General features: G+C 43.9%; 1 protein-coding gene across 3 annotated transcripts in view; it reads left to right on the top strand.

Moving 5' to 3' along the window:
* Plekhm3 (pleckstrin homology domain containing M3) overlaps positions 1–12,986 on the top strand; it is a 163,717-nt gene that overhangs the window by 10,584 nt on the left and 140,147 nt on the right. For all 3 annotated transcript variants that reach the window (XM_048458960.3, XM_048458959.3, XM_048458964.3), the window contains exon 2: positions 10,688–11,516. In XM_048458960.3, the coding sequence (XP_048314917.1) occupies positions 10,913–11,516 (604 nt within the window). In that variant the 5' untranslated portion in view covers positions 10,688–10,912. The remainder of the gene's footprint in view (positions 1–10,687; positions 11,517–12,986) is intronic.

Below are 12,986 nucleotides of genomic sequence, written 5' to 3'. Positions count from 1 at the left end.
GGGATTAATTTAAAGATGTGTGTCACCACTGCCTGGTCTGTAAGGCTGATCAGTGTGGCTGTTTGACTCTCTGATCTTCAGGCAAGCTTTATTTGTCAGAATACAAAGGAAATATCACACATCAAACACTTAAGTGAAGTCACAGTTAGTATTCCCTCACAGACATTCCAAGTAATATGTCCGAAGGTCACATTGAGAATTGAGACTTAGCTCTTTAGTAGAGAACAACTTTGTATTCTGTTTGTTCAGAGACTTCTCATATACCATTCCCTTGGAGAATTTAAATGACACAAAGATTATAGACTTTATTTATTTATTTTTTTGCAAATAAGGTATCAACTATTTCCCTGGGTAAAAGGATGACAGTTATCAGGTAACTACCTGGGCCATGGGATTAGCAAATAAAACAATAAAAAAGTATTAGTTATAGTTGCTGATGTTTGACACTGAAATTTGAAGCTCCATGAAATGTTAGTCTTATTTTAGAGTCATTAATTGGCTTTCGGTTACATATAGGACCATGCATTTAGTGTTGCTTTTACTCAGGCATATACTAAGACCACTTCATCTCTTTAAGTTTCTGCTTCCTTGTCAAGTGGTAATAATAATGATATCAGTTTCTAAATGACTTGTTGGGAAAATTTACAACTCAGTACTCATAAGGACCTTACTGTAATGACTGCCCCTTAATAAGAAAGAAGTAAATATTAGCTATCTATTATTTTTCATTGGTCTTAGGCATTATAAGAACTGTATTTTATTTTTAAACATTTGTTAAGCCACCTTTAATTTTGCCTTTAGCCTAAGTCTATCCATACTGAAAGGGACCTCCGCAAGATGTCTGTAAAGAGCTCAGTCCAGCAGTGGGCAGGACTCCCTGAAGAAGGTGTTTAAACGTTAGTTCTCGCAAACTTGTCATCGCGATACCGGGTCAAATCAATTGGCTATCAATCAGTCAGATCCCTAGAATTTATACATTGCATAACTGGGATTTTTTTATTTGTTTGTTTGTTGTGATCAGGTTTTGTGTAGTGTAGGCTGGTTTCAGACTTACTATGTATACTGCAGAGGCTGGCTTTAAAATCCAGACCCTCCTGCCCACCCTGCAGAATTGTTTTGGGAAAACCCATTCCACATTAATGGTAATGGTTCATAATAAAATTAATTTAAGGGGCTAGAGAGATGGTTCAGTGGTTTGAAGCAGATACTGCTCTCCCAAGTTTAAGTCCCAGTACCCATGTCAGGTAGCTCACAACTATAACTCTAGCTGCAGAGAATCTGATGCCTCTGACCCCATGGGTACCTGTGCTCACATAGCAGAGGATCTGATGCCTCTGACCCCATGGGTACCTGTGCTCATATAGCAGAGGATCTGATGCCTCTGACCCCATGGGTACCTGTGCTCACATAGCAGAGGATCTGATGCCTCTGACCCCATGGGTACCTGTGCACACACAGCAGAGGATCTGATGCCTCTGACCCCATGGGTACCTGTGCACACACAGCAGAGGATCTGATGCCTCTGACCCCATGGGTGCCTGTGCACACACAGCAGAGGATCTGATGCCTCTGACCCCATGGGTGCCTGTGCACACACAGCAGAGGATCTGATGCCTCTGACCCCATGGGTACCTGTGCACACATAGCAGAGGATCTGATGCCTCTGACCCCATGGGTACCTGTGCACACATAGCAGAGGATCTGATGCCTCTGACCCCATGGGTACCTGTGCACACATAGCAGAGGATCTGATGCCTCTGACCCCATGGGTGCCTGTGCACACACAGCAGAGGATCTGATGCCTCTGACCCCATGGGTACCTGTGCACACACAGCAGAGGATCTGATGCCTCTGACCCCATGGGTACCTGTGCACACATAGCAGAGGATCTGATGCCTCTGACCCCATGGGTACCTGTGCACACATAGCAGAGGATCTGATGCCTCTGACCCCATGGGTACCTGTGCTCACATAGCAGAGGATCTGATGCCTCTGACCCCCATGGGTACCTGTGCACACATATATGTAACCACATGGAACACACACACAAAAACAAAAATAAATCTTAAAAAAAAAGAAACGTAAGGCTAATTAGAAGGACAAAAAGATAGCCCCTGCTGCTCTTAGTATTTCAAACCTTTTCCTCGCTCTAAATGACAGGAGGAGGATTTTCTGGCCTTGACATTGTACAGAGCTGGAGTCTTTCTGTTGTTTGTGCTTATCTTTTCTTATCTTTGAAGTCTGAGAGGGTGTTTTGTCTGCCCTTGTCTGCTGTGTTCGCTTCCTGACTAACTGCTCAGAGGCTGTTGGTAGCCAAGGTCAGTGTTTTAGATTAAGTCCTAAAAGGAGAAAGGCAATTCGTGGACACCGCCTGCCTCCATTGACTGTGTCTGTTCTTTCAGACAATGTGAGGCACCTTTTGCATAGACCTGGTCACTGGTCTGGAACTCCTGAGGAAACATTAACAAAGACCCAGCCTCGCTTTTTATCATATTAAAATATAACAGAAAGAAAAAACAAAAACAAGTACATCTCATATCATCCTTTCTAAGCTCCCCGAAGCTGGTAGCTAGGTAACTTTTCAAATTCCATTTTTTGTTTATTTATGTGTGGGTGTGTTATGTGTTTGTTTCTTTTGTCTTTGGCTTCTATTATTCCTGATAATTGCCAGAGAAAAATCTGTTCTACCATTTTAGCCAAATTCAGCAAGCTTTTTATTAAAATTTTAAATACTGACAAGATGAAATTTGGTCTGGGCCATTCCTGGAAACTTTCCAGCTGAGCGACCCCAGGCATGTGTCGTCAGGGCTCATATGTCCCATGAGGCTTTGCTGTTATTTTCAAAGAACCACCACTTCCCAGAATCCCAGGAGGTTTTTTGGACATTAGACAGGTGGGACTTACAGGTTTTTAGGGTCTAACATTTACTCCTGGAAGAAGCCCTGTGTACACATCATTGTCATTTGACTTTCTTGTGTTCTCATACATCTCGTTTATTTTGTCCCGTGTCCCCTAGTTGTTCAGCCCTTCAAGTGTAGATTGTGTTTTCTGCCTCCACATCTGTAGTAGTGCTTGAGTGCTTGATCATAGCTTTAGATCCTCCAGGAAAATACACATATATAATCTGCCCTTCTTCTCAGCTGTGAGCTAGCCGTAGCGGGCTGCTGTTCTCTGATGTCACTACTGGGAAAACAGCGCTGGGACAGGAGCCTTCCTGGGCCCACTGTTGAGCTGAGCTCATTGCCTTCCTTGTCCCGCTGAGCGAGCTGGGCGGCTCTGGGCATGGCTGCAGTCTTAGCTATGGTTCTGCCACTGTGGCACCTGAGAGCTTTAAGATGGTTTGGAAGGTTGAACTTGGGTGGCCCACAGGATTTGTTAATTAGACAGGGATTTCAGAACTTCTTTGTCTTCCCCATGGGGCCTTCAGCTGACAATAGATGAGTCATTTTGGTCTCTTTCATCATGGTGAAACAGTCCCATTACTCCTTCCACCTCTCTCTGTTGAGATCGCTGTAAGTATTTATTAAAAGGCTCACCAAGCACTTTTTATAAACCATAGTCTAAACTGTGCATGTGGAAAATGAGTATTTTCAATTAAACCGTGTAATTTCCCCTACAGGTTAACTGAATGTTGAGGTGTTATGTGAGAAAAAATGATAGAAATTGCAGCTTATATTTGGAAATACCCCCAACCCAATTTGTGTTCAGAAAATTCCAAATAGGTCTATGAGCTGATGATAATCTTTAGGTCTGAAGGCACTTCCCTAACCCTTCTGGGATATGATGCACATTTGGGGTTCTTTGTTGTGTTTGTTGTTGCTCTGTGGTCTGTCCCTAGGTGCACCTTGCAGTTATTCCCTGTTGTAGTTAGGGGCTGACTCCAGCAACATGGATGGGGCTGGGGATTGGACCTAGGGCCTGGGGCATGCTAGGCAGAGCTCTACAACCGGACTGTATCACTGGCTCAGCTTTTACTTCTAATTTGGAGTCAGGGTCTCGGAACCTGTGTAGGCAGGCCTTGAGCTCACTGACGTCCTGCCTCTGCCTCTGCCTCTCTGCCCCTCTCTGCTCCTCTCTGCCCCTCTCTGCCCCTCTCTGCCCCTCTCTGCCCCTCTCTGCCTTTCTGCCTCTGCCTCTGCCTCTGCCTCTGCATAGCTAGGGTTATGTCCTGCACCGGAGGCTCCTGGGGCGGAAGTCGTCGCTTTCCACCGGAGTCTCGGGAGGAGGCTGCTGGAGAAATTCATTTTCTTAATACTTTATCACTGTTCCCTGCGGTGGAAGCAAGGGAAGAAGGGACACATCAAACCTGCAGCTTCAGACATTTACAGAACTGAAGTCCACCTGTCTGCTTTGTTTCTAAGAGCTGGGCACATTAGGATCCTGGTGGTTTTATGAAAATGGACTATCTAGTCCAGTGGCTGACGTAGAGAATAATAATGTTGCTGCTTTTGGTAGAAGAGTAGTCTGACATTTGAAGTGTTGTATGCTTATATTTAGCTGGATATCTGAAAAAAAAACATCTTGGGACATCAAACGTTGCAAGATTTTGCAGGTGGAAAATATTAAACAAGTGCAGAGATGAAAATACTTTTGATTGATTGGTGGAGGTATGTCAAAGGGGACATCTCCGTGCTGGCATTAGAGAGGGCTGAAATCCGGAGTCACCGGGAAATAAGATCAGCACATGATGTGAGAGAGGAACCAGAGGTATACTGTTGCAGTTTAAAGAAAGATACGTTTAGGGCTCAAAGAAGATGTGCAGAGGTGTGGCTGGCGAGCGGCGCTTGAAGAATTGATAGAAGTTTAATGGGTAGAAGTGGCAGAGAGTAGCTTACTGATGGTTGCCAACAAAGACTTAGAGTTTAAAAAGCATAAAATTTAATCAGTAGTGATTTTGTTCAGAGCAGAAGAGGTGCATACAGAAGAATGGGAACACTGGGGAAAGAGACTGAGCCAAGGATACAGAAGGCTAAAGGGTTTATAGGGGACACTCAGCTAATATTACAGATGAAGATTCAGTGTGGTTAAGATACACGAGTTTAGTTTAGCCATGAAGTAGGCCACGTAGAAATTTCTTACACTTACCTGGATACCTAGGGCCCAGAAGTCAGGTTCTGAGTCTGAGAATGAAGGCAGATGTTTGAAATTGCAAGCATACTTAAATTTATTATGTAGCTACAGTCAGTGAAGCCGCCTCAGGAGACATAAGAGGGAAGTTGAAGAGTAGAGTGCCCAGGTACGTTAATTATTTTCTCAATGTGTGATCAGATACCATTAAGCAACACAGGAAAGGAAGGAAGGATTATTTTGGTTCATCGTTTGTAGTATAGTCTATCATGGTTGGGGATGTCATATCAGCAGGAGCATGAAAAGCCGGGTTACACTGCATTCATCCAGGAAATAGAGATGAATTCTGGAATTCCTTTCACCATCTCTGTTCAATTCTCTCTGGGACCCCTGCACATAGGATGATGCTGTCCTCGTTATAGGTTTGTCTTCCCACCTCTCTGTAAATGCTGTTAGACTGAGAAAGAGGTCTGTCTCCTACATCCAATTAAGTTGATAATCAAGGTCAACCACACAGGCTGGAGAGACACCTCAGTGAGCACAGGGACTTGCTGCCAAGCCTGATGACCTGAACTTCATTTCCAGAACCCCATGGTAGAAGAGAACTGACTCCCTTAAGTTTTCCTCTGACCTGTACACATACTGTAGAGCATGCGTGGATTCATATACAGGTACCACACACAATAGATTAGAAAAGAATTAGTCACACCAGGGAAGTCTGGGCAAAGCTTCTATGAAGGACTGACTAATACCATCTAGGAGGATGTGGGCTTTGAAAAACAGTAGCAGCTACGTAAGGAGGAGGCCACTGTATGATTGTAGAAGTTCCATGGCTTGTGCCTTGGGTCAGTCAAAAGGAATGAGTAGCAGACCCATCTCCTTTCCTCCTCTCCCTTCATCTTCCTTGTTAAGTTCCACTTCACAAATATTTATGGGTATTTGCCCTTAGAGAATATATTCACAGAGACGTTGGTACTGAAATTGACTGTACAATCTTGATTCCAATTGAATATGGGGCAAACCACCCTTTACTATTCATTTTCTTTCCCTGAGTTGCAACATGTCATATCTATCATTATGTACCAGAATTTCTTTGAGCATTAGTCACTCTGCCAATACTTTGTATGACCCCTAGTGCTCATCTCACGACATAGTGGTGGTCTTTTCTTGGAGTCTGGATACAATGAGGCCGTTTCATGCTCACTCCAAGCCTATAAAGTGGGGTTCCTCAAGAGTTCCAAGCTGCATGTCCCCGAGTGCCCTGATCTGCTGCTGTTGGTGTGCCTGTGCTCCATCAGCGTATTCACACTGTCTCTATGCTGGAGAACCATAGAGAGCATCGTGCTGCTGCTGTGGGCATGGCTGTGCTCCATCATCAGCGTATTCACAGTCTCTGTGTGGTTGGTGTGGTTGTGCTCCATCATCAGCGTATTCACACTGTCTCTGTGCTGGAGAATCATAGAGAGCATTGTGGTTTGTGCTTCAGAAAGGTCACTTTGCTGGTCAGGTTTTCTGCTGGCTCCATCACATTGTGGAACTCAGAAAACTCCCTGTGAGCTCCAAGTTTGCCAAGGTGGAGAGCATGTGAGAGCCCTGAGTACTGACTGAGAGAGATTGCCATAAGCACGTGACTGAAGTGTCTCTGGCAGTGAGTTTTTCTTCCCGCTCCAGCAGTTTTCGAAACCGCGTGTTTCCAGATCCTTTCAGCACTCATTCCATTCTGACAAATAACTTGGAGGAAGTCATCACCTTTGTCAGCCAGCTCAGGCGATCAGGCAGCCATCTTTGTGTACACCAGCCTATGGTATTCCTCATCCCTGCCTCCACCTCTGTATGGAAGAACTGCTGTATTCAGCCAGTTAATTAGCCTTGCCTAATTAATTACAGGAGGTTTCCTTGTAAGAAAAAAAGCAATATCCTGATCTCCATCCTGTTACATGCATGTATGGGATTCTTTGGTTTGAACTCTTGATTATCACATTGGCAAATGGACCTCAATTTTTCTTCCTATAGTAAATGGGAAAATACTTCCTTTTACAGAATGAATATTCTGTAATTGGGGCTGGAGAGGTGTCTCAGTTGTTAAGAGTCTGTACTGGTCTTCCAGAGGCCGGGCTTTGATTCCCAGCACCCACATGGCAGCTTACAACTGTCTGTAACTCCAGTTCCAGGGGATCCAGTACCCTCTTCTGGCTTCCTTAAGTATCAGACATCCATGTGGTATCAGACATATATACATACAGGCAAAACACTCACTTATATATAAATAATAATTTTAAGAAATAAAAAATAAAGTCCTATAAATCATTGCATTTGAAAGAAAAATAGTATTAAGTCATTGATTTTGGATCCAGACTTTACCTATGTTGACCTATGAGTCTTTCCAGGGAGAGATCAGGAACCCATAGTTGATGCAGAGGTGAGGTCCATCCAGTGGAAGCTCCATAATTGTGTGACAGTTTGTATTGTTAAAGGCATGCTGAATCAGCTACCTAGTGAATGATCTACATGCAAAACAATTTGATCCCAGAGAGTTTATTGGTTGCAGGTAACTGAGAAAGGCACCTAGAGGTTAAATGGTTTGCCGCAGGCTCCCCAGCAAGTGTGTGGTTGAGCCAGATTTAGAACAGAGTTCTAATTAGCTTTCGACTCCCAGCTTTGTGCAGAAGCTCACCACTCTGCACCCACACACTGGAGTTCACTTGTTAGAGGAAGTAACACTTCATATTTTGACCTGTATGTTGCTGTTGTTGTTGTTATTGTTATTATTACTATTATTATTATAGGTAATTTGAAGCCCAATGAGGCAACCTTTAAGACATCTTCAATTATAGACAGTGAAGTATACTCAAAGATAGTAGACTATAAGTAAAGATACAATTCCCAAAAAGTTAAGTTGAGAAAAGGGATTCCCCAAAACTGCTGCTGTAGTGATTGTATGGGAGGGTAAAGGTACTGTGGCTGGCCTTCAGGGTCCTCAGAGCTTACAATGGGATTTGTGAGACTGGCTGGTCACTGCAGCACAGGAAAACCCAGGATGTGGTGAGAGCGTGCGTTTATGTAAGAGTTCTCTAACTCTGACAGCAGACAGTGTAGTGAGGGATGGAGTCTCAATATGTATCTGTGTGTGAGAGAGACAGAGAGACAGAGAATCTTAATGTGCTTTAGCAAAATGATCGTGAGAGAAGTCAGTGGGGAAGTTAAATGATGATATTGAAATGTGGCAGATGCTTAAAGAAAAGGGCGATTGAGGTTTATGCGGGCATGTAGGCTCCGGTGATGGTACATTCTTCCCACGTGAGGGAAGTGGTACTTCCTTTTGTGTTCTTCCTCCTCAAAAGGTGAGGCTCTAGTCTAATGAAGAAAACATCGAAACATACAAACATAAAGCCCACATAAAGGAGCTGGTAGGTGGGTGCTATGCATGCACGAGGACCTGAGTTTGGATCCCTAGCATCTACAGGCATGGTTTGAAGATTGCGTCTTCAACCTGGGTAGTGGTGGCGCATGCCTTTAAGCCCAGCACTTGGGAGGTAGAGGCAGGCGGATCTCTGTGAGTTTGAGGCCAGCATGATCTACAAGAACTAGTTCCAGGACAGGCTCCAAAGCTACACAGAAACCCTGTCTCAAAAATAAAATATAATAAAATAAAATAAAATAAAGAAGATTACATCTTCAGTATTTGTAAAGCCCTGGATTTGTCCCTTAGTAAAATGCACACATGCATGCACATGAACACCTCCACACACACACATACACACACACACTCACTCATGCACGCACATATACACACACTCACACATTCACTTATGCACACACTCTCACTCACTCATGCATGCACACACACACATATACTCACTCATGCACACCCCCTCCACACTGGATCTGATGGTAGGTAGGTTAAAAAAAGGAATGCTGGTTGTCTTAGAAGATTAATTTAATGATCTATATGATGATATCTCTTCTGTAAATGGGAATCTTGTACTTTATGTTCATTTGAATATAGTAATTTTTCTTAGTCTCTGGTATACAAGAAGAAATTAGAAAAAAAATCACATTTCAGAATTATTAAAACTCGTTATATAATTCAGGAGACTGAGGCTTAACTTGAGACTCAGAAGGACAAACAAACCTAAACCCCGTTTTTAGCCCCAAACCTTGGTCTAAGACAACACGGAAGAGACTAGTTCATAGTCACCACCGCTGTATAAGGGAAGCTGGCCACAGTTCCCATGATCTCCGTCTATCACTGATATATCCAAAGGGAAGATTTGGGTCTGGGTTAGGGTTCAGTTGGTAGAGTGCTTGCCTGGCATACTTGAATCCCCGTGTTTGATCTCCAGCATCACCTAAAATCAAGGGTGGTAGGGAACACCTAACACCCCAGAGCTGGAGGCTGGGGAATTGGGGGTCAGGATCACTTCCAGTTTTGTAGTGGATTTGAGGTCAACTTGTTAAATATATAGAGAAATAGAAGTTTATATATACTAGTTTAATGTACATATACTAAGCAATATAGTTTGGTGCTATTGATTTAAAAATACTTGTTTAATGACCTGAGAGCTAAAAATTAATTTATTCGTCATAGTTTTTTTTTTTAAAGATCTCTCTACCTGTTCAGCAATGTATAATGGTATTGATAGTTTTTACCTACTTACATATAAGCAGTACAGAGGAAAAAAAGATGTTCCTAATTTTGTTCATTCTTTTGCTAAAGACATACAGGTATCTGTTTGTGACTTCGGGGCACGTGAAGTGCTGCCAGTGTGCCCGAGGAGCTTAGACTGCTGAATTTAAACAGCTCTATGTGGTTGTGTCTGCAGTAGTGGGTGGTATCACAGTCAAGGTCTACTCTAATTATACCCACCACGGAGGGATAGCGCTTCTCATGTAGCGTTCTTTCTGCTCAGGTCAAGCTATGAGGTCTGGTGCCTCAGATCCAGAGGAAAGAAAAACTAAAAGCCTGCCAGTTGGGCCATAATTTTGCCATAGACTTTTTTTCCCAGCTTCCAATTCCGTCATAGGTTCATAAACCCCTGACCTTTAATCTCAGATTAGACCTGTACTCTAAGGCCAGTCTGGAAGCCAGGGAGTTTGGCACTGGAAACTTTTTCCTGGAAAAATCGGAAAATTCTAAGGGCGAGAGTCATTATAGGCTTTCTAATCCAGGTACGCACAGGCTGGTGATTTTACATTCAGGTTTAGTCAAAACACAGCCTCCCTCTCCACTTCTTCTGTGCCTTCTCACCCAGTAGACCGTGCGTAAGTTCAGTGTTGGGAAAGCAGTCATGACTTTAGACCGCCAGTCACAGACTCCCTCGTATCTTTTGCTTACTATTTTCATTCAACAGATGAGAGGCTTTTGCTCTTTACAACTGCTCTCAAAGGCCTCTCTGTGTGAATAGAAGCAGTTGGCCTTGTTTCCCATCATCAGGGAGCTCTACCCTGCGCTGCTTAGTTCTCATACAAAGTAGAGAGTCGTGCGTGTTCCTGACAGTAGACAGTTGTGTGTGCATGGCTGCCATAGAAGAAGCTGTAAATAGGGAAAGTGACTGGACAGACTGTGTGCTACAGAGCACAGTACACTGTGTGCCAACCTCTCTTGTTTGTGTTCTTCCAGGAAATCAAGGATTGGTGCTGCACCACTTTGGTAAATACTGCCCTGCTGTCTCATGAATAAGCCTCCTAGATGTCCGTACTTGGCTTTCTCCGGGCAGCCAGGTGAAGGTTATTGCCACTTGTTTCCACAGCTGCATTGATGAACCATTGCTCTCTGTTGACTGAATGTTCATGACACCCTTTCCTGAAGCAGTTTAGGAGACTTAGACCTCTTGGACCCTGGGTCATGGAAGCTTTGGAAGTGGATGACATCAGCCCTGCCTTAGAGGTGACCGAGGACTTCTTTAGTACTTTCGATAGTAAGCTGGAAAAGGCTGTGCAGCAAGCAGAAGTTTATGGGATTCAGGAAATCCCTGAACTGGTGGGGCGTGAGGTACTCAGTAACATAACAGACAATGGTGCTTTGAGAAATGTTGCCTCCCTAGGCAAGGGGACCATGATTTGGGACCACTGTAAGAGCAGACTCCTAGAAACCAAAGCTCAAAATGTCTTCCCTGCCAAAGAACAGCTTATGGTCCAGAGGGGGACAGCCCCTGATAACCTTTCCTGGATGGAACAAAAAGAAGCATCAACCTTCAACTTTTTCAACATCTGCCAGCGTCGGAGGGACAGACCTCGCTCTGTGAATGACTTATTAGATGAGACCACGACTTTCAAGCCAGGACATGCTCGGTCCAGGTCCGACGTCACCCACGTAGACTGGCGGGTAGTCCTTAGCACCATGCCTTTGCAGCAGCAGCAGCAGCTGTCCCTTCAAGCCCCTCACTTTGCCAGGCCATCTTTTCTGTTGCATTCACCCAGTAAGATTGAAGATGCTCAAGGAAATACAGGTATGTTTTATATCCGATTTAGTGAACGCTGCTCATTTCTCTGTCTCCCTTACACCTGCCGACTCTCCAGTAGCCACACCTGGCTTCTCACTCCAATATTTTGTTCTTTGCTTCAGATCAGCTATCTTTTTGTCTTCAGAGGAGGTAGTTAGTGAAATTACGACTCTGGTTAAGTCTTTCTTCCTAATCGTCTATGTTAGAATACTCTTATACTGAGCACTGTGTGGTACTGCTCATTCATATCAGACGTTTACCAGGTCACACCCTGGACTTTATCAGCCTCACCCCATTTTAAGGTGTGTGGAGACTCTGCCCCAACTCAAGGGGTCAGGCATCAGTGAAGTCTGGGGAAATTACTCAGAATGAGAGATAGAATGAGAGACAGAATGAGAGACAGAATGAGAGACAGAATGGCCAACTGAAATGTTTGTCTTATTCCACATACAAGTGAGTGTCAGTGTCTCTAAGACGATGGAAGAAGCAGAAGGCACAGTGCGCTAGACTGCTCCAAAAGAGCTCGTGGGGAACATGAACTGAAGGACAATGAGATTCGGAAGAAGTTACAGAGATTATAGTCAGACTCATAGAGTGAACACGGGTGAGAAAGAGCAGGTATAACCCAATTGTAGAACATTTGCCTAGCATAAACAAGGCCATGGGTTCAATACCCAGCCCTGTAGGTTGGGGGGAAAGGAGATGGGAATGTGGTGGAGAGGGTAGAGAAGAGCCAGTGGCAGTTGGGTCTCATGGTGTAGGGCTTATCATTTTCCTCCAGTTTATACACAGATGTGTGCATCTATGTGTCAGACTGTGTGTCACATATATTCTCCTAAGTGACATAAGAAGCCATCTTTCCATTTACCACAGCATTTTCCTTCAAGATAAAGAAAAACTTTATGACTACCAAATTTTATTACTGATGATTCTTTACTCAACTCTTAAATTTAAATGGCTTCGCCTCAGCTCGGTGTGTGTGTGTGTGTGTGTGTGTGTGTGTGTGTGTGTGTGTGTGTGTGTTCATTCATGCTTTTATAGTACTTTGAACTGAACCTGGGGCCTTTAATATATTTAGGCCAGTGCTCTGCTACCAGCTTCCTCCGCACTTCTCCAGCCCCTGGCTGGTTCTCTGTGTGTATGTGCATGTATTTATATATTTTTTGTTGTTATTTGTTTAGGTTTTTAGTAGTGCCAGGAATTCAATTTTGGCTTGCTAGGTGAACACGCTTAGCTACCTCTTAGCCTTTATTATCCTTTATGCTCCACTGCTAATTCAAAAAACTTTAAGTTTTATGTGCAGGAATATTTTGCCTGCATATATGCATGAGCACTGTGTGAGTGTAGTGTCCCCTGGATCTCCAGGAGCTGGCGTGCAGCCCATTGTGAGCACCATGCGGATGCTGGGAACTGAAGCAATGAGCTCTTAACCACTGAGGAATCTCTGTAGTCCCTTTACCGCTGCTTTTAAGTTAG

This window comes from Myodes glareolus, chromosome 1 (assembly GCF_982192425.1).
Source record: "Myodes glareolus chromosome 1, mMyoGla1.1, whole genome shotgun sequence".
Classification (NCBI taxonomy): Eukaryota; Metazoa; Chordata; class Mammalia; order Rodentia; family Cricetidae; genus Myodes; species Myodes glareolus.
Note: the sequence above shows the minus strand (reverse complement) of the source record. Positions and strands in the feature narration are given on the sequence as shown.